Source organism: Salvia splendens, chromosome 8 (genome assembly GCF_004379255.2).
Source record: "Salvia splendens isolate huo1 chromosome 8, SspV2, whole genome shotgun sequence".
Lineage (NCBI taxonomy): Eukaryota > Viridiplantae > Streptophyta > Magnoliopsida > Lamiales > Lamiaceae > Salvia > Salvia splendens.
Genome location: NC_056039.1, coordinates 26866342 through 26890520, shown reverse-complemented (window position 1 = coordinate 26890520; position 24179 = coordinate 26866342). Strand labels below are relative to the sequence as shown.

Here is a 24179-nt window from a genome sequence, read left to right as displayed (position 1 = left end):
ATGTAATTGAATATGTATGATATTCATAAATAATTACTTCTGGTCTCTACCTATATGATGATCACAAAGCAAAGTATGTTACAAAACCAGCAAAAAGTGAGCCAGAAAAAGATAGAAAAAAAAAGAATCAGCTACTGAGGCAGACTCCTGTATGGAGCGATGACACCCTTGAGGATTTTGTATTACATTCAATAAAATGAAGAAACTACCTTATATATAGATATAGATACTATGAGGAAAATAATATAACAATTTACAAAGAATTATTCTTTAAAATACTCTGCAAAAACTGTCAATATGAAGCCGCTCAAGTGCCACAGTTAACATACCTACATACTGTGCCAAACAAGTTTAGGCAGCGCTGTGGTGATTTTTCTTGTTCTTGAGATTGCGTACTTTCATTACGAGTTGTTGTCGTTCGCCTTCAACTTCTGCAAACTTGAGGCTTGTTTCTGAATACCTCTCCTGCATCTCCTTCAGTTCTTCCTCCATCAACTTGTTTCTCTCTTTCAATAGTTCCACCTCAATTGTTAATTCATTACGATGCCTTGAACATTCTTGTGCATCTTGTGGATTGTCGTTGTGGCTGCAAATGTCGAAGCATTTGGTTTAGAATGCAATCAATTTTATCATAACCATTTGCATTCGCAAGCAGAGTAGTACTATATCATTAATATGATATGCATTGGTACTGCTACATACCCATTGAGATTGGTTGAATCTTCATCACTCTTTGTTGCTTCTTCAATTGATCTGACATTTGGATCCTGTTCATCTGAAATAGTAGCTATCTGCAACTCAGGAGGATATGTTTAGACCCCTGTGAAATAAATAATTGTAGGACATACAATGCAAATTGCACAAAATTTTTATCATGATGAAGTAGAGAGTTCAGAATATTTTATCAGTAAAATAATCTTTTTTCATGGTTACGGGCCCTCTATTTAATTTCAGAATTGCTATACTATAAGAAGTTATGGATCTCTAACGTTTGCTGTAAGCCTAATCTGATTAAAGCAAACACAGCAAAATTTACAAACCTTTTCAAGTCCATTCTCATATTGAATGGTGGTTTGGTTGAGCACTTCCATTCTTCGTTCTAACTCTTCGATTTTGTGATGAAGATCCTTTTCCTTCTCAAGAAATGAATTATTTGATATTTCCAGAGTACTTTCCTTTAACTTGATCTGACCCTGAGATCATGAATTTGGAATCAAAATCTGACACATGATAACAACACAGAAAGGTATGCCCATTATAACTGAACTACGACTACTCTTATCAAAGAAAATTAAGTAAAAGAGCTGATGCTCCAAAGACCATTAACCTGCAACATTAGCATCACAAAAACTTAAGAAGCACCATTTGTTTTACTCTAAGTGGTTGAGGATGTGTTACACTACAACAAAAATATAACATGCGATACTCGATAAGGATTTACCTCAAGTAACTTAATTCTCTCTTTAAGATCTGCAACTTCTATGGAGCCACAAATAACAGGCTTCAAAGTTTCTGAAGTTGCTTTGGCTACATCCTGCATCATCTTCTCCATGCTTCTGAGGGCATCTTCATTCTTCTTCAAGTCATCTTTTAACTGAGAAACTTTTTTCCTCAACTCCACATTTTCCAATTCATACTGTGATAGAGAATGCTTTACTCCGTCGTATTGTGAGTGAAGGGACTCTAGCTCTGACTGCAAAGTCCCAACAATCAATTCTTTTTCTTCCAGAAGACATCTCATTTTATTCAGTTCCTTCTGCGACTCCTCAGCTTCATTTTTCAATGAGGCAATCCTGTTTTCTAGAACAATTCTTTCTTCATTCCTTTGCAACACAAGCAAGTCCCTTTCCTTGATGGAGTTCCTAATTTGTTCCAACTCATGCAAGAGTAACTCTTTACACCCTAAGTCCTCCGAAAATAATTTATTCACACTCCCGCATGAGCTGATCTCCTCCTTGAGCTTTAAAACTTCATCTGAAAGGAACCTCAGGGATTCTTCAGTCTGCTTTTTCTGATATTCAAGCTGCGATGTTTTATCATCTATTTCTGAGTGCATCTTTTCTATTTGATTAGCCATGGATTTAACTTGACTGGCAAGCTGACACAAACTATCCTCATAACTACTCTTGACTGATTGATGTTCTTCAAAAGTTTTCTTGATGGCTTCTTCTAAATGAAATTTCTCTAGACGAAGCTCATTTCCTTCGGCTAGAGCTTTGGCAGCCAGTTTCTCATTGGATACAAACGTAGTCGCCATCTGCACCGAAAGCCTTCTAAATTCCTCCTGAATCCTTTTTGCTGTGCTAGCATTTTGCGATCGTGTCTTTCTCAATATATTTTCAGCTCTTATAGCTCTTTGCTCCTGCTCCACTTTTGAGCTCATAAGAGCTTCCAGATCAGCTTCAAATCCATTTAATTGATTTTCAAGGTCTTCTTCCAAGCTCTTGACATGAGTTTCTAGTTCACTAATTTTGACAAATGCATCTGCCGATTCTTTTGACTGCCTTCTGAGTTCATTCTCTAGGTTTTCTATCTGACTTTCGAGTTCATTAGTAGTAGCATAAGAGGATGAACATTCATACTGCATTTTCAGTTGCTCTTGAAGCTCGCTCTGCTCTAGCTTATATGACATTTCATGATTTTCTTGCTTCATGATTTCATAATCAAGTGCAAGCTGCTCCATTTGCATCTCTAGCTCGTCTTTATCTCGCTTGTAGATTTCTATTTCACTACGCATGTCCATGATTTGTTGTTCTAGAACATATGCTTGCTTGGTGTCATCATGCTCCTTCACGAGCTCCTCGAGAGCTTTCTGCTCTTCATCATCATTGTCATTGTGTAATCGATGCTTTTGGCATGCTCTGTAAGACTTTTCTTCCACTTCTTTAGTCGATGATCCACTCGAGAGGTTCAATACATCTCCGTCTTTCTGCTCCAACATCTCCTCAAGGTCCTTCACTGCAAGCAATAGTTCAGAGTTTGATTCCTGCGTCTTTTGAAGTTGAACTTTGAGGTTGGCATTCAGTTCTTTAGCATGTTTCAGCTCTTGCCTCAGTTCTTCAACGATTGCATAAGACTCCCCTCCCCCATCTAGCGAATTTGTTCTACTTCTTTCTCCGTCTATTCGTATCCTTGAAGCTTTGAGCATATCACTCTCTCCCTTCAGAGCATCTCTTTCCTCTTTCAAGCAAGCAAGCTCTCTAAAAAGATCTTGCCCCCTTTTGCTCTCCTTCACAATCTGCTTACGAAGAGTCTGAAGTTCTAACTCAGAGATCTCTGCTTGTCTGGATAAAGCAGCATTTTCAGATTTGAGCTTCTCAATCACAATACCCGAGGATTCGTCCGAATTCTGCCTTAGCAAGGTGTCTCTAGGGGTTCCAGATGAGTCGTCTGTACTAACTTCAAGAGCAGAATTGCCTGACCAATCCGATTGTGACCTTTGACGCTCTTCATGCACTGAAGGTTGTGTATCGGAGTTCGGCCTCAAAGATGGTAGAACTGAAGCAGGCTCTTGATGGGCACTGCCATTCTTGATCTGAGGTTGCCACGGTATCTCAACTCCAGAACTGCCATCAGAGCTTGAAATCGTGAGATCAGATCCACTAGATGTTCGACGGTTGCCATTGAATTTAACAATGTGGGTAACAGTCTTATTCAATGGCAGATCCTGCTCAGAGGAAAGGAAACAATTGGAATTTAATTTTATCAAGTAAGGTAGATCAGGAAAACAAGATGGTAATAGAAGATGAGAATTTACATCAGAACTGCTCTTTATGGTTCCATCTTCGTCGCCATTGTTCAACTGCGACTTCAGGCTGTTTTCTTTATATAGTTTTACACTCTCAGTTTCTTCGATCTCTCTGCGAGACCAATAAACACTCTCAACTCAGTCGAGCTAAGTAACAATATAAAGAAAACATAATTACAGTAATCAACAGCACCTCTCATCAATAGACTCTTGGATCCTCTGAATTGATAACTGAAACAAATAAGGAAACATCAATCCAAGCCAAGAAACAAATGCTGATCCAGTCAAATGCAGCAAAAAAAAGTTGAACATTTATAGAAAATTTACAAGTAGATATCATGGATTCAAATACGGGCGAATTACATTCAATACAGCTTCAGTTTTTGAGTTCTTGAGGGGAAGAGCAACCAGGGAAACCTTATTTAACTCCACATAATTTGAGAAATCAATTGAGGCTTCTCCAAGAACTCCACCTTTAGACGATCCCTATTGTACCATATTAGGAATAATGTTAGCTTTGAATCATCGCTTGGCAGCAAAGCAAAGCATAAATAAATAAAATGTGTAACATTCCATACCGTCCCTACAACAAAGTAGTATATCCTCTCATGAATCTTCCCTGTTTTTGGCTCTCGACTGAACTTCACAGTCTCATACACTGGATTCTCCCAGAAACAACTCTCATCCCGAATTAATACCTTGTCTGACTTAACTGTAGGCTTTCCAATATCCGCAGGAACAACAGATACCATCAGTGCATCCCCTCCAATTTGTGACACCTAACATTTCAAAAGATTGATCATCACAAGTTCAATCACATTTCACGGCCTCAATTTTGCAAGTCTCCAGCCCAAGATTCTAAATGGAATGATGGAAAAAACCAACAGTCCAAATGTAGACTGCTCTTCCTTGTCAAAACCTTCACTATTTGGACATTAACTTTACAGAACAAATATATTCTTACACAGGTATTAGTCCAAAACCATTGCAAAATTCACAGAAAATTCAAATACTACTAAACAACACCTTAAACATTTTCTCTATCAATTCACAACACCTCACGCCACATTACCACCATTCCAAAACAAAAACTCAACCGCAGCAAGAAAAGATCCAATCTGATTTGCTTAATTCTCAATCTTCAATTATATTTCCACATCCACTCAAAAAGCGCACACACTAATAGTACAAATAAACACACACAAAATGTGAGTGAAATTTACCTTAGCTGCATGAAACTGCAACTTAAACACTACTTTGACCTTGTTCTTGTCGCTCCTCCACCGCGCCGATTTGAACATTTTGCCCTATATTACCCTCAACCTAGCATTACACTCTGATCTCACTCTTAAGTTGCCCGCCGGAGCTCTGCCAGAAACTCACCGGAGCTCCGGCGACCGCCGTTGGATAAACACCATCCAGTCTAAACAGCATCAATGCAATCCAAATTGCAATTCGAATTCGGAGCTAAGAAATGACAACAGAAAAAACGAAAGGCGGTTGAGTCACAGAGCAAAATTCAAGTGCGCAAGGATGGAATTGACTCTTGCGGATCAATGCTGAATCAAGCTCACTGAAATCCTCACTCGAATCAAACTAAAAAAGCAGCTACCGAAACGAGAGAAAACAGCGAAGCGCAGATCTAAAGGCTGATTCTCTCACTTTGCTATTTTCGCTGTCTGGGCCGCGTAGGTCCGGTTTTCTCTCTCTTCTGTATCTATCTCTTAACGTTACATTATTTCCTGTGTAAAGTGAGACTGAGACACTGAGGAGTAGCGTTATTATTATGAAAAAAATTATTTACTGTATTTATTAACTAGGAGTAATATAAATAGTGGCGAATTACATTTGATTTTTATAAAAAAGTGTGCAAAATAAGAATAAATTATAAAGAAATATGCAGACGGTTTATTTTATGGGAAATCTCAAAATAGTAAAAGGCACACCATTTTTTGTGACCGATAGAGCGCATTATTTTAGAAACAAAAATTTCTATTTTTCTATATTCCGAATATTTAATTTTACTAGGAAGCTTCTGTTGTTGATTTGATTGAGATGCCTTGATCAGATATTAGGTGAAAACTAGATTTTAATATTTCTGGATTCGGCTATGTGAAGTGAGGTGACGGAAATGCCCTTTTGAAAGTGAGTATCCACTATAAGGCGGATACGCTCAATAGCCCCGCCCCAATTTTTGTCCATAGCCCCAATTTTGTTATCCACAGCCCCAAAATTCTATTTCCGCCACTATAGTGGACACCTCCAATAGCCCCCAAATTAAAAATACAAAATCCTAATTCTCCCTAGCCGCGGTCTCGCCCCCGAACGCGGCTATCCCGAGTCCGCCACCCCCAAATGTTGTCCGCCCACCTTCCCCACTATAGCCACCCGCCCACCGCCCCCAGACGCGGCTATAACCGCATCCTACCCATAGTGGACACTCTTAAGGCTTTGATGGAAAATCTTTTGATGCTATAATATTTGATTGACAAGCTATTGATAGCTCAAAGTAATCAACGCCTATTATTTTTCCTTGGTAACTATTTTGATCGAGAATATTGAAATAATATGAAAAACGTACTAGTACCTCAATTGATACGTCTTAGATCAAGCGTTTCAATTTCATAATGATCCTTGCCTATATATTCAACTAATTGTAACAAACACATTTATATTATGTATCTTTATTAAACAAAAGATTAAGATTGAACCATCATATTAAATTCATTATCATAATAATATTGAAGTTAGAGGATGACATATAGGATCGACCTGGTTAAAACATTAATTTTGCTTTAGAAATAGTACTAGATGAGTAGAACACGAAATCATTTTTTGGAAAAATATTGGTGTTGGATTCCGCAAATGCTGACTCAGTAATTGGGATTAGTGGTGGGACAAATTGCTAAAATGCACAAAGGTCAACTTAAAGATATCATTATAACTTTTAAAAAGTAGATCGGTTTTAATATCTGTCGTACTAATAAATTCAATTACAAATAGAATTCTAGGTTATCATTGATAATGGAGATTAATAATTCATCAAGATACTGAGCAGTTATTATGTCACGCAATAACTTCTACAATAAATGTAGTAGTAAAACCGACCATCCATTTACGGAATAACCAAACTGCTATGTCTTATTCTGTGAATAAACGTATCAATTATGGTACTCATTTATGTGAAAAAAAAATCATGCATTCCATAATAGTGGAAGCATTTCTTTTTAATATGCGATTTAAGAAAATGAGTAAGTGTTAAGTAAGTTAAGTAAAAAAAGAATAAAGTAGGAAATAAAAAATGTAGAGAAATGAAAAGAGAATAAAGTAAATGAGAATAATTGTGTTGACTTTTATTAAAAAGGGAAATGACTCTACTATTATGGAAGGTACTAAAGTGGCTAAATGCTCCATTGCTATAAAATAGGAGTGCTTTAATTTTATATTCAATTTTAATTTTCCCATATGTAGCTTAGAATATTTATTCCCAATCTATTTATTTTCACTTTCTCAAATTCATATAAAGTGTATGGGGCAACAGAACTAAAGTTTAGGCACAAGAAATAATAAACTCCCAAGAGTAAATAAAAAAAGGGTGATGATTTAGAGACATAATGTCTCCAAGACATAATACCCCTATGTCAATTTGACATAAACCAAATTATTGTATAGACTAACATACCCTTATTTTGAATTAAATAATAATTGAATAAATAAATATATATCAATTAATCATAAAAGGAAAGGCAATTCATATCAAATTACTATCTTTTATCTAAATATACATCAATCAAATTATTATCAAAAGTCAACTCATATTATAAATTGACTTTCTACAAATTTGCATTATATAAAAACATTTGACATCTAATAGTCATATAGGAGTACTTAATTTCTTAATACTATCATCCAACGAAATAAAAATATTCATTCGCATTCAATTATTTTATTATTAAATAATCATTAAGGTTCTAGATTGTAAAAAATATACATATAAGTATATATATTTAATTTTTAATTGTTATCATCCAACGAAATAGTAATAGTTAGCATCAAATTATTTATTAGTATTAAAAAATTATTTAAATTATAAGTCATACAAACGGCTACATGTATATATATACTTAATTTCTAAGTGTTATCGTCCAACGAAATAGTAAACGTATTCACATCAAATTATGTTATTAGTAGTATTAAATAATTATTAAAATTCAAAGTCATAAAAATGACTACATGCATATAGATACTCAATTTCTTAGTATTATCGTCCAACTAAATAGTAAGTCATTTGCATCAAATTATTTTATTAGTATTAAATAATTATTAAAATTCTATGTCATAAAAATGACTACATGCATATACATACTTAATTTCTTAGTGTTATCGTCCAACGAAATAGTAATAGTCATTCTCATAAAATTATTTTATTAGTAGTATTAAATAATTGTTAAAATTCCAAGTCATTAAAATGACTGCATGCATATACATACTTAATTTCTTAGTGTTATCGTCCAACGAAATAGTAATCGTCATTCTCATCAAATTATTTTATTAGTAATATTAAATAATTGTTAAAATTCTAAGTCATTAAAATGACTACATGCATATACATATTTAATTTCTTAGTGTTATCGTCCAACGAAATAGTAATCGTCATTCGCATCAAATTATTTATTAGTATTAAATGATTATTAAAATTCTAAGTCATAAAAATAATTACATGTATATATGCACTTAATTTCTAATTGTTATTATCCAACAAAATAGTAATAGTCATTCTCATCAAATTATTTTATTAGTATTAAATAATTATTAAAATTCTGAATCGTAAAAATGATTACATGCATATACATACTTAATTTGTTAGTGTTGTCGTCCAACAAAATAATAATAGTCATTCACATACAATAATTTTTTTTCTATAAATAATGTGTAAAATTCTAAATTGTAAAATAGTAGTAGTATAAATATGTTATAGACTTAATTTTTACTTGTTATCATCTAGTGAAATGATAATAGTCATTTGCATCAAATTGTTTTATTAATAATTATTAAAATTTGAAGTCATAAAATGACTACATGTATATATACTTAAATTCTTAGTGTTATTACCCAGCGAAATAGGAATATTCATTCGCATCCAAGTATTTTGTTATTAAATAATCGTTAAAGTTCTAAATTGTAAAAGACTAGTATAACGAAATAGTATTAGTCATTCTCATCAAATTATTTTATTAGTATTAAATAATTATTTAAATTCTGAATCATAAAAATGAATACATGCATATATATACTTAGTTTTTTAGTGTTATCATCCAACGAAATAGTAATAGTTATTCACGTCCAATTTTTTTTGTTATTAATAATGTTTAAAATTCTAAATTTAAAATACTTTTAGTAAATAGATGTATGTATATATACTTAATTTTTTACTTGTTATAATCTCATGAAAGAAAGTGTTGTGTATAAAAAATGAAAAAAATTAATTGTGAAATATGACTATTAAATTTATATAGCTAAATTATTTTAGCTTTAGAAATTATTACTTAATTAAATTATTTTGACACCATCTGACAATTTAATTCTAGTATACATATTTAAATTGTTGTTCCCTAACATTTTGTCCATTAATAAATTAAAACATGTATAAATTTCAAATCTTAATTTTGATGCTCTAAGAACTCAAGCAATTAAATTGATTTATTAATTTTATACATATAAATTCTAGATTCAATAATGTTTTGTAATAATAAAATTAAGATTGAGTATTAAATCTATTAAGTACATATAAGTTTAGAATTTAAAAAATATAATTGTATAATGTACTATTTAAATAAAGTTTAAATTTATTATTTAAAATTATATTTTAAAATAAAATTCGTGACTTAGCATCATAGGAGTATTTAATACACTTCATACAATTTGAGTATAATTTGCTTAAATCAAGCCATCCATATAAATACACACAACTTTCCTAATTAAGTAATTGTTATATATAAATAAATGTTTTTATATGCATAAGGGTAGTATGGTATATATACAAAACATTTATTTAAATAAAAATATAAAACAAGCTAAAATGACTACTTTAACCTCATTATGTCTTAGACATTATGTCTCCAAAACATTTTCCATAAAAAAAATACTCCAAAGAGTAACTACACACAAGTTTTAAAAAATGTAATGGAAAGTGAGTTGAAAAAGTTAGTGAATAGTGGGTCCTACTTTTATATAGTACTCCCCATGTCCCACCTCAAGTGATCAACTTTCCATTTTGGGTTGTCCCATCTCAAGTGATTGATTTCTTTAGCTAAAAACAAAACTTCAATCATCTCTTACTTTATTCCCTCTCTTTTACTTTATTCTCTCTTTATCTCTCTTACTTTTTCCCCTCTCGTACTTTATTCTCTCCACTTTAACTCAATACATATAATTTTCTTAATTCCCGTGCCGAAAAGAAATCCATCACATGAGATGGGACGGAGGGAGTATTAGTTTTATAATAAAATATGAGTTGGAATTAGTAAGTGGATTATGTGGTCCACTATCAAAAATGATAAAAGTGAAATGTGACAAATTTTGTGGGACGAACAGAAATGGAAAAATGTGACAAAATTTAAGGGACGGAGGGAGTACGGTTTAAAAAGATACTTCATTCGTCCCAAAATAGTTGAGGTGTGTCTCTTGGATACATAATTTTAAAAAATTGATGTTCAAAGGTTAAAGTGAGGAAGGAATAGTATGAGAGAGAAAAAGTAAAATAGAAGTAACTAACTTGGGACAACTAAAAATGGAATATGATTTAACTACCTTGGGACGAATGAAGTACAATTTTTCTTATATAGTACTACCTCTGTCCATGAAAATTAGCCTTATTTTTCCATTTTGATTTATCCACCAAAATTAGGTTATCTATTTCTAATAAGTTATGTCTCTATAACCTTGTCTCTATTGAGATTAGACTCATTTTACATTTTAAGCACCCCAATTAGTTTTTTTCTTCTATCTCACTCACATTTTACCAATTTGACATACACCATTTTGCTCGCAAGTTTATGAGCGTAAAAACATTGAGTGGTGCTCGTCTGCTCGTCCCCACCCCCTGAATTGCAAGTAATTTTAACAAGTTTTGTGAGCATCATTATGCTTGCCAATTTCTAAGAATTTACTAGCACCGTGGTTTCTAGCAAGTACGGTCATGCTCGCAAATTTTCTAGCATCAACTGTCCAGGGTCGTGGTGCTAGAAAGTTTAGCGAGCATCAGATATGCTCACAAATCTTTGGCATCATCATGACTTAGGCACAATATAATAGCGACTAGCTCGCTATTTTCACATTGAATACTTGCTAATTTATGTGCTCGCATTATTATGCTCCATAAATATTTTTTAGTATTGATTAAGAAGATAAAATAAATTACAAATTACTGATTGGATTGTTTTAGAAAGAAAAAAGTATATATTAGGTCTTCTCATCAGAATTTATTATATTCCTTTACTCGAGTTAATAAAAATAAATCTGGTGTGTTTAACTGATGATAAGTTAGCTCACGTTTAGTTAGCGTTAGTCATATAGATGACGTTTAATCAATTAATTAGTTGACTAAAATATGCGATCCGAGCAATTTTCAAACTAATGGCTCAAATCATTTGCGTGACCAATCGTGTATACTTACCATAATTCCAATTACATATATTCTATCAAATAAAAATATATATTAGTACTATATTACGAAATTGAACCTCCGCATAATCTTTTTTATATTATAAAAGAAAAAAACTCTTTAAATTAAATTTACCGATTATGGTATAAACACTTTTAAAACTAGCCAATTGGTCAACTTAGTTACTATGATTTAGTGAATTAGCCAAGTCTTAGGATTACACTGTACATTGTGTATAATTTCAAAGGATTTAGTAATTTGCTAGCAAATACTTTTCACGCAAATACAAGTGTATAACTTAAATTGAAATTATAAATACAACTCACGCACTAATACAAGGTGGCTTGAACCACTGATTTTAATTATTGGAAGATAATCATTTTATCAAACTATGATATTCTTTTATAGGACTACTAAATACTATTCCCTTCCACCACAAGCAAGACCTTCTTTTAAGTACTCATTTTGAAAAAAAAAAACTTAATGTTTAACTTAAAGCCTAGAGAAAGTAAATTAAAAGAGAATAATGTATAGAAGTCCCCCTCTTACTATACTTTCTCCATTTTAACTACTATTAAATACAATATCATTTAAAAGAAGCGTCTCTCCTATGGCGAGACAGAGGGGGAGAGAGAGAGATGCATCTTCAAGACTCGAGAGGAGCACTAGGGTTAGGAGTGTGAGAGACAAGGCCAACAAGGAAATCAAATATATCAGTTTCCATAACAGCAGCAGCCACATCCTCCTTGTGCATTGTCCTTGTCTTCCTTTGCAGCGTCATCGCCCACGCCCTTTTCGTCAACTCTTCGATGAACAACTCACACGCCTTGGAGAACACGATGGGGGCTTCCCCCGATATCATTTTCACATCCTCCCCCGATTTCTTCATGATCTTCTTGATTCTTGCTAGTGGCAGCGAATGAGGTCCCGTCTTCCCCCCACTCAGAAGGTTAGAGTACGCGCCCGGTTGCCTCATTTTCTAGGGTTTCCTCTTTTTCCTCTCAGCTACACCGTTTTGCTGGAGTCTCAAACTAGGGTTTTTTAGAGATACAACGATTATATTGAGAGTTTGAAGGGTGAATATATGTATAATTATGAGTTATATAATTTGATTGGTGGTGTGCAAGAAATTATTTGAAGTGTATATATACAAATACAAGTATGAAATTGAAGTGGTGGGGGTGGCCGGCCAGCCTACTTGGGGCCGGCTAAAGATATTAAAAATAGAATATATAGAGAAGAATTAAAAGATTTTATTGAAATTGATTACAATGTGAAATGGTTGTAAGTTATTGTATGTTTATGTCAGGAAAATACTATATTTAACTTAAAAGATGCGTATTTTAAGTAGATGGTAACTCATTTTTTCTGACTAATGTATTTATATCATATTTGTGTCATGATTAATCTTATTTATTAAATTGACATATTCAATGTATTTATATCTCTTTCTTATGAACATTGAATAGTATATCCTGTGGAAATTTACGACTTTTTAACTTTGAAACATTTGACCACCATTTTCTACATTATTCGCATTGTTAGAACAATGAGAGAGGACAAATTGAATATATAATGTATCTATACATGTAACGTTTTCTATAATTAAACTGGTGGAGCTTGATCAAACCTACCCATTGCAAAGTGACTTTTGATTTTTTAAATTTATATTTGAATCGCATTAAAGACAAACTATAACTTTTAAGTGTATGTCATAGCCTTCGTAAATTAATTTTTATAAGAAAAAGCGTAGTACTACATTTTATTCACTCGGATTGTTTAGTTTTTTTCTCGGTATGCTATTTATTTATAGACCATGTGTGGAACTGTTCCTCAATTACTTTGAGAGAACAAATAGGTGTTATAATTAGCCTTTAATGTTTAATTTGGTTGAAATTATTCCGCCCCTCCAGAGTTGAGTGACTTGAGTTTTTTCTTAATTTTGAAACTTTTTTTTATAGTTTCATTGTTTCCATATACTTCCCTCGTCTCATAATAAGAGTCACACTTTGTCATTGTGGTCCATCCCACAATATGAGTCACACTTCATTTTTACCATAAATGGTAAGTAGGTTCCACATTACACTAATTCACTTTACTCACATTTTATTATAAAACAAATATAAAAAAAGTGGATCTTATATTCCCACTAACTTTTTCAACCAACTATTCTTCATATTTCTTAAAATCCATGCCCACAATAAGAGTGACTCATATTGGTCAGTCTCTCAAAAGTACTGTGAACTTTCTAATTTTGGAATTGTTAAATAACACATTACCCCTACACATTATTTTATTTACAATTTATATCATTACATTACACTATTAATTATGTGGAACCCACTCTCCACTAACACTACTTACAATACCATATATAGCTCTCTTACTTTATCAATTATACATTAAAATCTGTGCCGAACTAAATCTTCATAATTTTCACGGATGTAGGGGTAGTAAATTAACTTACTTTTTATTTCTTACTCCAATCTTTCTTTTACTTTGTTCTTCCTATTTTATTCATTTTTTTACTTTATTCTAACTATTTTTTTTAGTTTATCTACTTTATTACCTACATACTTAACTCACTAAATATTGATTTCTTAGATTCAGTGTAAAAAAAATACCTCACCTATAAAATTACAGAGGAAATATATTTTTATATACTCCACTTTTGCATATCAGCATATAGTTTGTTCCCAAATTGGAAAAGTACAACTTCAAGTAAGCTTATAAATATATTTAACATTTAATTATGTTGAGATTATTCGAGTAATTGATTTATCAAAGTTTAATACTCCCTTAGTCTCATAGAAAATGTCATATTTTCTTTTTCAACTGTTCCATAAAAATAGTTCATATCTATGATTTATGACAACATTTTTCTTTTTCTCTCTTATATTATCATTTATAGGTCTCGTCATTTATGACGCAGATGCTCTCTCATTCGTTACGGTGCTTGCAACACATCCTTATAGCGTCCCGTCCCTCCTGAACAAAACGAAACCAATGCGTTGCTGTAGGTCTAAATTTGCTATTAGAGACGGTCGGGTTGAGGCTCGATACGCCCCTCTCATAACAAATGTTATGATAATATTATTGAACTGCTACCATACTATATACCCATTACATAATTATAATAGTAGTATAAAGTGCATCAAATAAACTGATATATCCTATAATGCAGATAACTTTGCAATCACAAGTTATCGGTATATAAAAGAACAACCATATATATGCTAGGAAAACTCACATAACTTCTACTTGTGTCTCTATCTATGCTTCTTCTTCTTGGGCAGGCTCTGCGGGCGGGTCGCCCAAATCAAGATCTAGCGCGAGAGCGGTTTTCTTGAGAGAAGTAGTCTTGGTGAGATGGTTGTAGCTGCCCGTCTCCTTGAAGAGCTGAGCAAAGTGAGTCCTGCAGTAGGGGATTCCATCAAGGGCCGCGTAAGACGACATCGTTAGGCTGCAACCTCCATGAGCACACCTAAAGCATTGCTTATGATAAAATTCTCCCTCCACCGTCACCTGCACTTCTCTCTATATATGTCACTTTTTTTGTTCTTTCATTTCTCTTTTTCTAATTTCAAATTAAAATTTGGTTAGTTATGAAGCATACCTTCTCGAGTGGGTAGACAGTTTTTTTACAGGCTGCACACTTTTCTAACGTGCCAGAAAACATGGCTGACACTTTACTAGGAGTCCTGTTCTGTGCATATCAACAAACTTAATTATTATAACTCTCAACTTTATAAATTCAAAAAAAAAATTAAAAAAAAAGGTCTTCCCCCCCTTTTTGTAATGGTGTTTACCAGTTCTGGATGTTTTCCACCTGATCAGAAATGAGAGAAAATATAATGTAAGAATCAATAATCCTGAAAAAGTATCAAAATAAATATGGAAGGAGGTTTGGAGATTGACTTAAGCTTGATTGAAACTTCTTAGTAGTGAAGCTGCCTGTTTCCCTGAAGAGTTGTTCAAAATGAGCCTTGCAGTAGAGTTTCCCATCCACTGTTGAGTAGTTGCTTATCTATCATTATTATTCAAATTAATATCAATTTCATGATGTTAATTTTCTTAAAACATACTACATATTGAAGGGCGCTTGGCGTATACACATCACATGCATAAAAATGAAAGATATAATTCCAAGAGGAAAAAAAAAGTTTAGAAAATGTTGGCACGTCTGATAATTAAAATATGTGTGAACAATGCAACCCTACTCCATTAGTATGTATGAGGCTGTTTCCCACAAAAAAAATTATAGTACTATATACATACGGCGAGACGCCCATTGCAAGTGTCGCATTTGAAACAATTCTTGTGATAGGGAATTCCATCAGCAGAAAACATTTCTGCAGCATGCACAACTTTTTGGCAAGTATGGCACTTCTGCGTCGTGCCATATGAAGACGACGACATTTCTTCCTTTTTATTGGACCTCACTTATTATTCTCACTTTTACTTTTCTTCTTCTACCAAATAATTTCTACACATCAACTAAATCACTGCCCTTTTAACAAAATTAGCATTTTAAGCAATTTTTTTAAGGTGAGTTACAGGCTGAAATTTAAAGTAGGCAAATAATGGTGCTGCTGAATTGGAAGACCGATTTTTCTGTGGCAAAATATGAAACAATCTAAATTAACTGGTGATTATAAGGGATTTTAGGTTCTTTTAACTCATATATTTCCATCTAGTTGAAACTTGATTTTTTTTACATTTTTTTAGTTGATTACAAAAAAATTGGCACATTTATAAACCAAGTTAGAACAATAACCTATTTCTCGCTTGCAATGGAATATATAGCTATATTTATTATTTTTCAATGTAATATTTGCATCACACTTTCTGTCACTAAATTAATTTACAATAATAACTAATTTCAATTTTATATTTTACAATAATAACTAATAACTAATTTTAATTTTGTAGGTTAAAAATATCAACATAAAGATATAAATTTATCAATTTTCTTGTGTTGATAAACTTATGTGTGATTGATATAATTATGTCTTTTGTGTTGATAATTTTAATATACATAATTGAATTATTAGTTATTACTGTAAATTAGTATTATCCTAACGCAACCCGACTAGACTAAAATATTCAAAATTGTTAAATTATGTAGTGTTATGAATTAAGCCTTTCTCTCATTTAAGTGTAGGTTGTCTCTTCATGTAGGTGATCAAAAATTGCAAATGTTGATAAGTCAAGACAATCCATAATCAATACTTTCACATGCTTAATGTTATATACAAAGAAAATAATAATTTTTCAAGATCCCATTTTTCAGTAAATATTTAACTAATATTTTTATTAAATCATTTCAGTGCTATGTTACATCAATATGGTTAGCTTTGTAATGTAAGAAAATTTTCCAACTTAACAATGCAACATTTCATAATAGTAGTCAGAGCATATTTATACGTTTTGGAATGTAAGAGTTATGAGTCATGACATTTAAAAATCGTAACAAAAAACACCTCCATTCATTAGTACTGAGTATAAATTTTAATTTGGATTATTTTGAAAATTATTTCATATTTTGGCCAATACCACTGTACTTGCCACAATTAAGAACATCATAGTTTTATTTTATTGCAGCGTTAAAGGCGATTCCGTCGTTTTATTTTATGCATCCTTATCACACAAGCTTCACCTTATCTCATCAACAATGGATAGTTTCACGCTCAGCACTACCGCCAATTCCACCTCTCTCTCTTCAATTCAATTCTTTTCACAACCCGTTTATCATGCCAAGAAATCCGGTCTACTGAATTTCCCTGGCAGAAAACCCAAAAAGTTTTGGGTTTCTGCGTCAAGAGATGAACCGCAGCTTGATGATTGGGATAGAATGGAGCTTAAATTTGGTAGAATGATTGGGGAAGACCCCAAAATCACTTTAGCCAAGGTGCCTTTACCTTATCCTTTCTTCTCCTTCCTTGGATATCTCTTTCTAGACTTGCTGAAAGATTGAAACTTTAGAATATTCGATGTATATTTATTCATTATTATACTGGGGTTTTTCTGATTAATGGAGGGAATCACCACTGATGAGTTAAATGAGTGTGATAATCACTTGTAAACTGCGTTTGCAGTGTTTGTAGCGCACAATTGCTGCTTTTGATGTGGCTTCCTTTGGTAATTGGAGAAAGATAGATGGTAGTATAACGGATAGATAGTGTTATTATGCTGATTTTTTATGTTGATTACCGTGGTTGGGATGGAAAGGGATAGAACATGGTTTACCACACCTAATGAAGTGGTAGCTGTTTGTTTGCGTGTGTATTGGATGAATGTTTTACTTTGTAGGAGATGCATTGTTTATCTACAAGGGGCATGTAATAGTTCTAGATTTCTGCGTCGAACTAGGCTTTGGACTCGGTTATTGGACTTCCCCAGTTAATCATAGTTTTATGATGCATGTGTTATACTGATTTATGAAGAATAACAACATATGCTTTGTTGATTTCACAACCTGTGTTATCTTTATCAATCTTGAAGTGTTGTGCATTGTCATGTACTCTCAGGTTATAATTTGTTATAATTTTTCAGATAATGGGTAGAAAATCGAATCCAGATGTGTCTTATTTGGAGATTGAGAAGTTATTAGATAAGAAGAAGGGGAGAGCAGTGGATGAAGGCGTAGAGGAGATCCCATTTGATTTGCCTGGTCAAAAGAAGTCAGTGAAATCCGTGCAAGGGCTAAATTTGGTCCGACCTGTATTAAAGAAAGGTTCCAAGTTCGAAGAAACTGCTAAACCTGTGGAAACAAGTGCTAAAAGTTCTATCAGCCGTCCTATGAAAAAGGCTTCAGAGGCTTCAGAAGAGACTAAAAGCAGCGTTCCTGATGTTATCTTGCGAAAACCAAGATCATTTAATGAGGATGATGGTGCGAGTGGATCCGCAAGGTTCGGAATGAGGCCAAACTTATCACTGAGAATGGGAAATGAGCCGCAGAAAGAGAGGTTTAGTGATATTACGTTGTTAAGGAAACCTGAACCATTATCATCCGGATCTGAAGTTGGAGAAGAAGACAGCCGCCCAAATTCTTTGGATAGTAAAACTGGATTGGAGGAAAATTCATCTACTGAAGGAAGCAGTTCTGCCCCTCTTCTGAAGAAGCCAGAACTGATGAAGCTCAATTCAAATGCCGAAGCCGATCATGATTCACCAAAAGAGCATACTGAACTTAGCTTCAATGATGTTATGACCGAGAATAGGATGGATGTTTCCAACTCAGAGAATCGTCAAGCAACTACAAACACCGTAAATCAAAACTGGTTCCATGAAGCCAATCAAGATGAATCTGCTTCAGATGAGGGGTTGGGAAAAGGTAATTTTATTAGACTTTAGTTGAACATTCTGTTTTACAAAATCATATCTTAGTTGTGTATGGAAGTTTAATACTTCAATGTGCTATTAAATGTCTTTGTGCTTTTTCAAGAATTGCAGGCTGATATGCGGTCTGGTGGGCAAACATTCACTTCCGATGAACTTCCTATAAGTACACAGGCAGTGTCTATAGATACTATGCTTATAGGCAAACCAGAAAGGTAATGCAGTCTTTCTGATTCTCCGTTGCATCTTTAAAAATTGCTTGTAGATACAGTTTTCCATTAAGTTTATCTTCCTACTGCTTAAATATAGTGCTCTTTAATTACTGTTATACTATGCTATAGATTAGATCCTGCTGTTAAACCAGCAGATCAGAAAATTAGAAATGAGGCAGTTCCTATAAACCCTGACAGCTGGGGTAATCCATCCGATCTGGAGAACTTCATTGCGTCATCACCGATTAAGGTTGGCTACCATCTTTAGTGTACACAGTATTCCTGATTGTTACATACTTACATTTGGGATCTGATTGTTTCCGACTGCCCTACTAATCTAGGAACGGGAGGAAGATGACTGGACTAGAGTAGAACAGCTGGTTAAGACTGGAGAAAGAGAAGAAGTGGAATTGATCAGCGCCAGTACTAGAGGATTCGTTGTGGGTTAAATTGTTATTCTAGCTTGAACGATATTTATAATGTCGATACTCGTAGTTCAGCTGTAAGTATTTTTGTTTCTTGTTTTGCTTACAGGTATCATTTGGCTCCTTGATTGGTTTTCTACCATATCGTAATCTTGCTGCTAGATGGAAATTCTTAGCTTTTGAGTCCTGGTTGAGAAGAAAAGGTTTAGATCCATCCCTTTACAGGCAGAACCTGGGCATAATTGGGAAGTATGAAGCTAGTAGCGTGATGGATTCTCCCGAGTCTGTGAAAAGTTCAGAAATTGATAGCAAGACTGATGAGGCATTGACACAAGATATGAAATTGGAGGATCTTCTTATGCTCTATGACCAAGAGAAACTTAAATTCTTATCGTCCTTTGTTGGTCAGGTTTGGATGACGAGATTCATGCCAAAAAGCCTCTCCTTTCATTTTTATTACAGTACATTTTACCTAATGTCCCTGGGGCCTGGACTTGCAGAGAATCTACGTGGGAGTAGTATTGGCTGACAGAAATTCTCGGAGGCTAATATTTTCCATAAAACCAAAAGAGAAAGAAGAATTAGTTGAAAAGAAGAGAGAACTCATGGTAAGATCCTGAAAAAGGTCCCAACAATTTTTAGTTCCTATGAAGTATGGAAGAGTATGCGTGATTCGATGTCCTACTAAATATCCGGAACCTTATGCATTCCTGCATTTCAGGCACGTCTGAGTGTTGGAGATATAGTCAAGTGCTGCATTAAAAAGATTACATACTTCGGTGTCTTTGTTGAGGTAAATGAAGTGTTCTTTTTACACTAGGCTGACAGGTTAGGATTCTGGCCATTTGGTTGGTTTTAACTAATACTATTTCCAACAAACATATTCGAATTAGTATTTTATATTTTCCGGATGAAGCAAATAACTGTAATGACCTGATTGAATTGGCTCAGAGTTTTGGTTTTAGTTTGTTAAAAGAAACTAGAACAGTTTTGGTTGGACTTCCATTTTCATTGTGCAATTTTGGACTTGTTTTAGAATTACAGAAAATAATATTGAACTTAAAGACATACTAATATTTAGTTTAACAATTCCAACCAAAATAAATTCTCCAGAGATGACTTTTCAGAATTCATTTGAGACCTGATAAGACATTATTTAAGTATGTTGTGTATTCGATTATACACTGGAAATAAAACATTGACCAATCAAATTACCATCATAGCTTAGGCCAAGTTCAGTGTTTATTTTCGGTTTTGAGTTGGTTCGATATGCATCCATGATCTTCTATAGAAGGTCAACATATCTTATGGTTTTTGAGCTTTGAGTGTGTAATGTTAACTTTGCAGTTTCAAAATAATTAGCGGTTGAAATAGCTAAAGGGTCTATTATTCGTTATGGATATCTATAATTGATGGATAATTATAATTGATGAATATCTTTACCTAGGTTGAAGGGGTTTCTGCGCTTATTCACCAGACAGAAGTTTCTTGGGATGCCACCTTGGACCCTGCATCATACTTCAAAGTTGGCCAGGTATGTAGTGTAAAAGACTAAGTATCGATCCTTCACGTCCATTTTACTAGAAATATGACCTTTCTTGTCCCCATACCTTGTTGGATTGCAGATTGTTGATGCCAAAGTCCATCAATTGGATTTTTCTCTTGAACGTATATTTTTGTCATTAAAGGAAGTAATGGTAACTACTGTCCCTTGTTAACGGCACATTGTTGTTTAAAGTTGTTACTAATAAGAATGCCCTCATCTTTTCTCGTGGCAGCCAGATCCTTTGATGGAGACCTTGGAGGCTGTGGTTGGTGATCAGAATACTTTGGATGGTAGACTCGAAGTAGCTGAGGCAAATTCCGAGGTTATATCTAATTTTTTGTAACACTGGCAATTTCTAACTGCCTACCGCATCTTCACCTAGCGAAATACATTATTCTGAAACCATGTAGTGGGTCGAGGTTGAGTCGCTGATGAAAGAACTGAGGCAGATTGACGGAATCCAGTCTGTGTCAAAAGGACGGTACTTTTTGAGCCCGGGTTTGGCACCTACTTTTCAGGTGAAGTTAATCAAGCTGATCATTAAAGCTAGTATTAAATTTGTTGATTTCTGTCAAATAATTTTGAATTATTGATTTTTTCTTATCATTCCTACTACACAAATCTTTGTTGTGCTAATAGCCTATTACTATAGTACTTGTATCCTTTTAGGGAGCATTTACTTTAGGTGATATCTTGGATAAATAAAAACATTAAAGACTAAATAATCTACCGCATTTTCAGTTTAATGATTAATCCAAGATGCAAATTTATGCTCCTAATTGTGATTGTTAAGTTAAAGTTTTTCACACTTGAAGGATTGACTTGTTATGTTGGAGATGGTTGATATGTGAGCTTATTATGCAGGTTTATATGGCCTCTATGTTTGAAAGGCAGTACAAATTGCTCGCTCGAGCCGGAAATCAAGTACAAGAGGTTAAGCCTTGACAATTTTTATTGTTTGATCTTATTCATTGGTATATTTTTGTTCTATATCTTCATATTTTAGGAAAAAGGAAACTTAGGTAAATGAGAAACATATGTATAACAATAGCAGATTTTGCCGTTACTAAATCTTGTTTCAGTATCTTTATTCGATGTTATTTCGTTGATGACTTGATCTTGCTATAATGTGAGGATAATAGAATGAGGAAACATGACTTGCAAACAGGTAATGGTGGAAACTTGTTTGAGCAAAGAGGAGCTGAAAGCTGTTATCCTGACCTGCACCAACAGGGTGGCCTGAACGAACAAAGACGATGGTATTGGCTCCGCCTCAGATTCTGCTCATCACTTCTCCTCGAAATATTGAGGCTGAATGTGAAAAGATGTAGTAACCATAGGTTTGGCAATGTGGTTGTAGTTTGTTAGGTTTTTCCCCTCTTGTAAATCTCACATATATTAATTTTGCTCTAATATAAAGTAGATTTTAGTCAATCTTTTCCATCCATATAATGTGTGCAAAAATTTGTTTATTTATAAAATGCTTATATTTCCACACAATTAGTCGACGTATATAATGAAGAAGGTGTCACTAATAGAGCCTTTGAGCAAATAAATGATGACTGGATTAGATACATTTTTTGATTAAATTTTTTTTTTATAAAAAATGATATAGTAAAATCTGTGCATCTGTGCGTTTCTAACCATATACTCTTGTGTAAGGATTTGATCAGTTAGAAATCACTACAACTGAGATCACTTTTTAGACAAGTGGTGAGGAGATTAGCTCTCACTATACAAATCGATTAGAAGGACAAGAAACAATAAAAGGATATGTATGATTATGTAAAAATAAAGTTAAATCTACGAAAGAAATAACCAGATCTTAAGTCCTCCCCCTTTTTGTCATTGATTGTCACACTTTGACTCGGCACATGTTTTAATAAATGTATTAGAATATATGTTAATAAAATTAGTTGTATGTGGATCACAATTTTATACATTAGTTTTATAATAAAATGAGAGTAGGAATGAGTTAGTGGAATGTAGGTTCATAAGTAATAAGTAAGTGTGATAATTATTGACGGACAGACCGAAAAAACTAGTGACAAGTCATGGCGGAGGGAAAAAGTAATACTCTACAAACAAAAATAGTAAAGTAGTGAGTAGAGCGAAAGATTTTAGATCTAAAGACTTAAACAGTAGCACAACCTTAGATCAATCATAGAAACCAGTATATCTTTAATCAAACTGTCATTGACAAGAAGTGAGACAAGAAACAAGATATAAGTTGTTCTTAACTGACTTATGCTATTTTTGCAATAAAAATGTCATCCACGGATGTACGGAATATGTATCACATGGCAAGCTAAAATTATCGATCATTGAAGACAAAAAGCCGGTTTGAGTATTACGATACAACTTTGAACACTATCTAGAATAAGGAAATGTGTTTTAGGATTTTCTTAAACGAAGAACAAAGAACAAATAGAGACAATCAACTAAGTAAAACAAATAAAAGATGGTTTTCACAAAAATTGGGAAATGATAGGAAAATGGATCCGTTAGAAGGGACCAAGGATGTCATCTACGGGTCATGCTCATCTATTGGGCCTCAAGTGTGGTTAGGAAAGTCGGGATGGTTGGTTAGACCCTCTCTCGAGTGCATCTAACGCGTTGGTCGGCCTCTAATGTCTCCCTACATGGGTTGCACAGAGTTGTTGATTACACGTCTATCCTGATCATGCATTTCTCAATGACAACAATTAGGCAAAAAGATGTATTTAATTGGTAGCTAAACAATTAGATAATGAAAGCTCGAGAGTCAACAAAACCAACAAAATAAGATAGATAAGCATTCAACCATAGAATCAATCCATTGAAACTTCACCAAATCCCTAAAGAAGATCTAGCTACTCATGTTCAAAGACAAAACAAAAGGAAAAAACAAAGGAAACAAAGCAAAACATAATGGAAATGAAACTAAGAACTCCCTATAGGTGGAATTGATGTTGGGGAGTCTTCTCCTTCAATCTCTTGAAAGGGGGAGCTCCTTGCCTTCAAATCCTCTTCAATCTCTTGAAATCTTGATTAATTTGGTGGTGTGGGAGTTATGGTTAAAAAATGAGTGAGAACCATTTTATATCTGGAGTGAAAATTGGCAAAATAAAGAAATTGTGCAAAACGTTCGACCGCGACGATCTGCAAATAACAAAACGCCCGACCGGGCGTTCTCTCTGGAACCAAAAAAATTGAATACAGTGAAAAGTGAATGTTGCGGTTTATTATATACTCCCTCAATCCC

General features: G+C 33.6%; 4 protein-coding genes across 7 annotated transcripts; 1 reads left to right on the top strand and 3 right to left on the bottom strand.

Annotated features, from left to right (window-relative positions):
- On the bottom strand, positions 1-5496 carry LOC121744880 (myosin-11-like). 3 transcript variants are annotated; one of them, XM_042138556.1, is made up of 9 exons: positions 4972-5496; positions 4327-4527; positions 4112-4234; positions 3942-3979; positions 3758-3860; positions 1442-3667; positions 1041-1193; positions 703-791; positions 1-586 (listed from the first exon to the last, which is right to left on the bottom strand). In XM_042138556.1, the coding sequence occupies exons 1-9, from the start codon at positions 5047-5049 to the stop codon at positions 352-354; spliced, it is 3246 nt and encodes a 1081-aa protein (XP_041994490.1). In that variant the 5' UTR covers positions 5050-5496; the 3' UTR covers positions 1-351. The 3 variants fall into 3 exon arrangements, with proteins under 3 accessions (XP_041994490.1, XP_041994491.1, XP_041994492.1); XM_042138557.1 differs by having other exon boundaries at positions 4166-4234; XM_042138558.1 differs by lacking the exon at positions 1-586 and having other exon boundaries at positions 703-820.
- A 6561-nt stretch (positions 5497-12057) lies between these two features.
- Positions 12058-12387, bottom strand: LOC121745997 (nuclear transcription factor Y subunit C-2-like). Its single transcript, XM_042139939.1, has one exon. It carries the CDS (start codon positions 12385-12387, stop codon positions 12058-12060), a length of 330 nt encoding a protein of 109 aa, XP_041995873.1.
- A 2236-nt stretch (positions 12388-14623) lies between these two features.
- LOC121744935 (LIM domain-containing protein WLIM2b-like) lies at positions 14624-15869 on the bottom strand. Its single transcript, XM_042138649.1, has 5 exons — positions 15690-15869; positions 15330-15438; positions 15221-15240; positions 15028-15117; positions 14624-14936 (listed from the first exon to the last, which is right to left on the bottom strand). The coding sequence occupies exons 1-5, from the start codon at positions 15828-15830 to the stop codon at positions 14685-14687; spliced, it is 612 nt and encodes a 203-aa protein (XP_041994583.1). The 5' UTR covers positions 15831-15869; the 3' UTR covers positions 14624-14684.
- A 1136-nt stretch (positions 15870-17005) lies between these two features.
- LOC121744885 lies at positions 17006-22369 on the top strand. 2 transcript variants are annotated; one of them, XM_042138564.1, is made up of 14 exons: positions 17007-17322; positions 17967-18747; positions 18859-18967; positions 19094-19214; positions 19306-19404; positions 19499-19798; positions 19890-19997; positions 20111-20182; positions 20837-20923; positions 21015-21086; positions 21168-21257; positions 21346-21453; positions 21800-21868; positions 22104-22369. In XM_042138564.1, the coding sequence occupies exons 1-14, from the start codon at positions 17086-17088 to the stop codon at positions 22176-22178; spliced, it is 2328 nt and encodes a 775-aa protein (XP_041994498.1). In that variant the 5' UTR covers positions 17007-17085; the 3' UTR covers positions 22179-22369. The 2 variants fall into 2 exon arrangements, 1 of the variants encoding a protein (XP_041994498.1); XR_006038720.1 differs by lacking the exons at positions 21800-21868; positions 22104-22369 and having other exon boundaries at positions 17006-17322; positions 21172-21257; positions 21346-21409.
- Positions 22370-24179: the final 1810 nt, after the last annotated feature.

Bases quoted from the DNA above. Each gene is read 5' to 3' on its own strand.
- LOC121744880 (XM_042138556.1), bottom strand. From the start codon at position 5,049: ATGTTCAAATCGGCGCGGTGGAGGAGCGACAAGAACAAGGTCAAAGTA. The intron at 3,980-4,111 runs GTAATTCGCCCG...TATTTGTTTCAG, and splicing joins AAACTGAAGCTGTATTGAAT to TTATCAATTCAGAGGATCCA. The intron at 3,668-3,757 runs GTAAATTCTCAT...TCCTCTGAGCAG, and splicing joins CCATAAAGAGCAGTTCTGAT to GATCTGCCATTGAATAAGAC.
- LOC121745997 (XM_042139939.1), bottom strand. From the start codon at position 12,387: ATGAGGCAACCGGGCGCGTACTCTAACCTTCTGAGTGGGGGGAAGACG.
- LOC121744935 (XM_042138649.1), bottom strand. From the start codon at position 15,830: ATGTCGTCGTCTTCATATGGCACGACGCAGAAGTGCCATACTTGCCAA. The intron at 15,241-15,329 runs GTCAATCTCCAA...ATTTCTGATCAG, and splicing joins GAAGTTTCAATCAAGCTTAA to GTGGAAAACATCCAGAACTG. The intron at 15,118-15,220 runs GTAAACACCATT...TGATATGCACAG, and splicing joins GTGGAAAACATCCAGAACTG to AACAGGACTCCTAGTAAAGT.
- LOC121744885 (XM_042138564.1), top strand. From the start codon at position 17,086: ATGGATAGTTTCACGCTCAGCACTACCGCCAATTCCACCTCTCTCTCT. The intron at 19,215-19,305 runs GTTGGCTACCAT...CTACTAATCTAG, and splicing joins TTGCGTCATCACCGATTAAG to GAACGGGAGGAAGATGACTG. The intron at 19,405-19,498 runs GTGGGTTAAATT...TTTTGCTTACAG, and splicing joins CCAGTACTAGAGGATTCGTT to GTATCATTTGGCTCCTTGAT.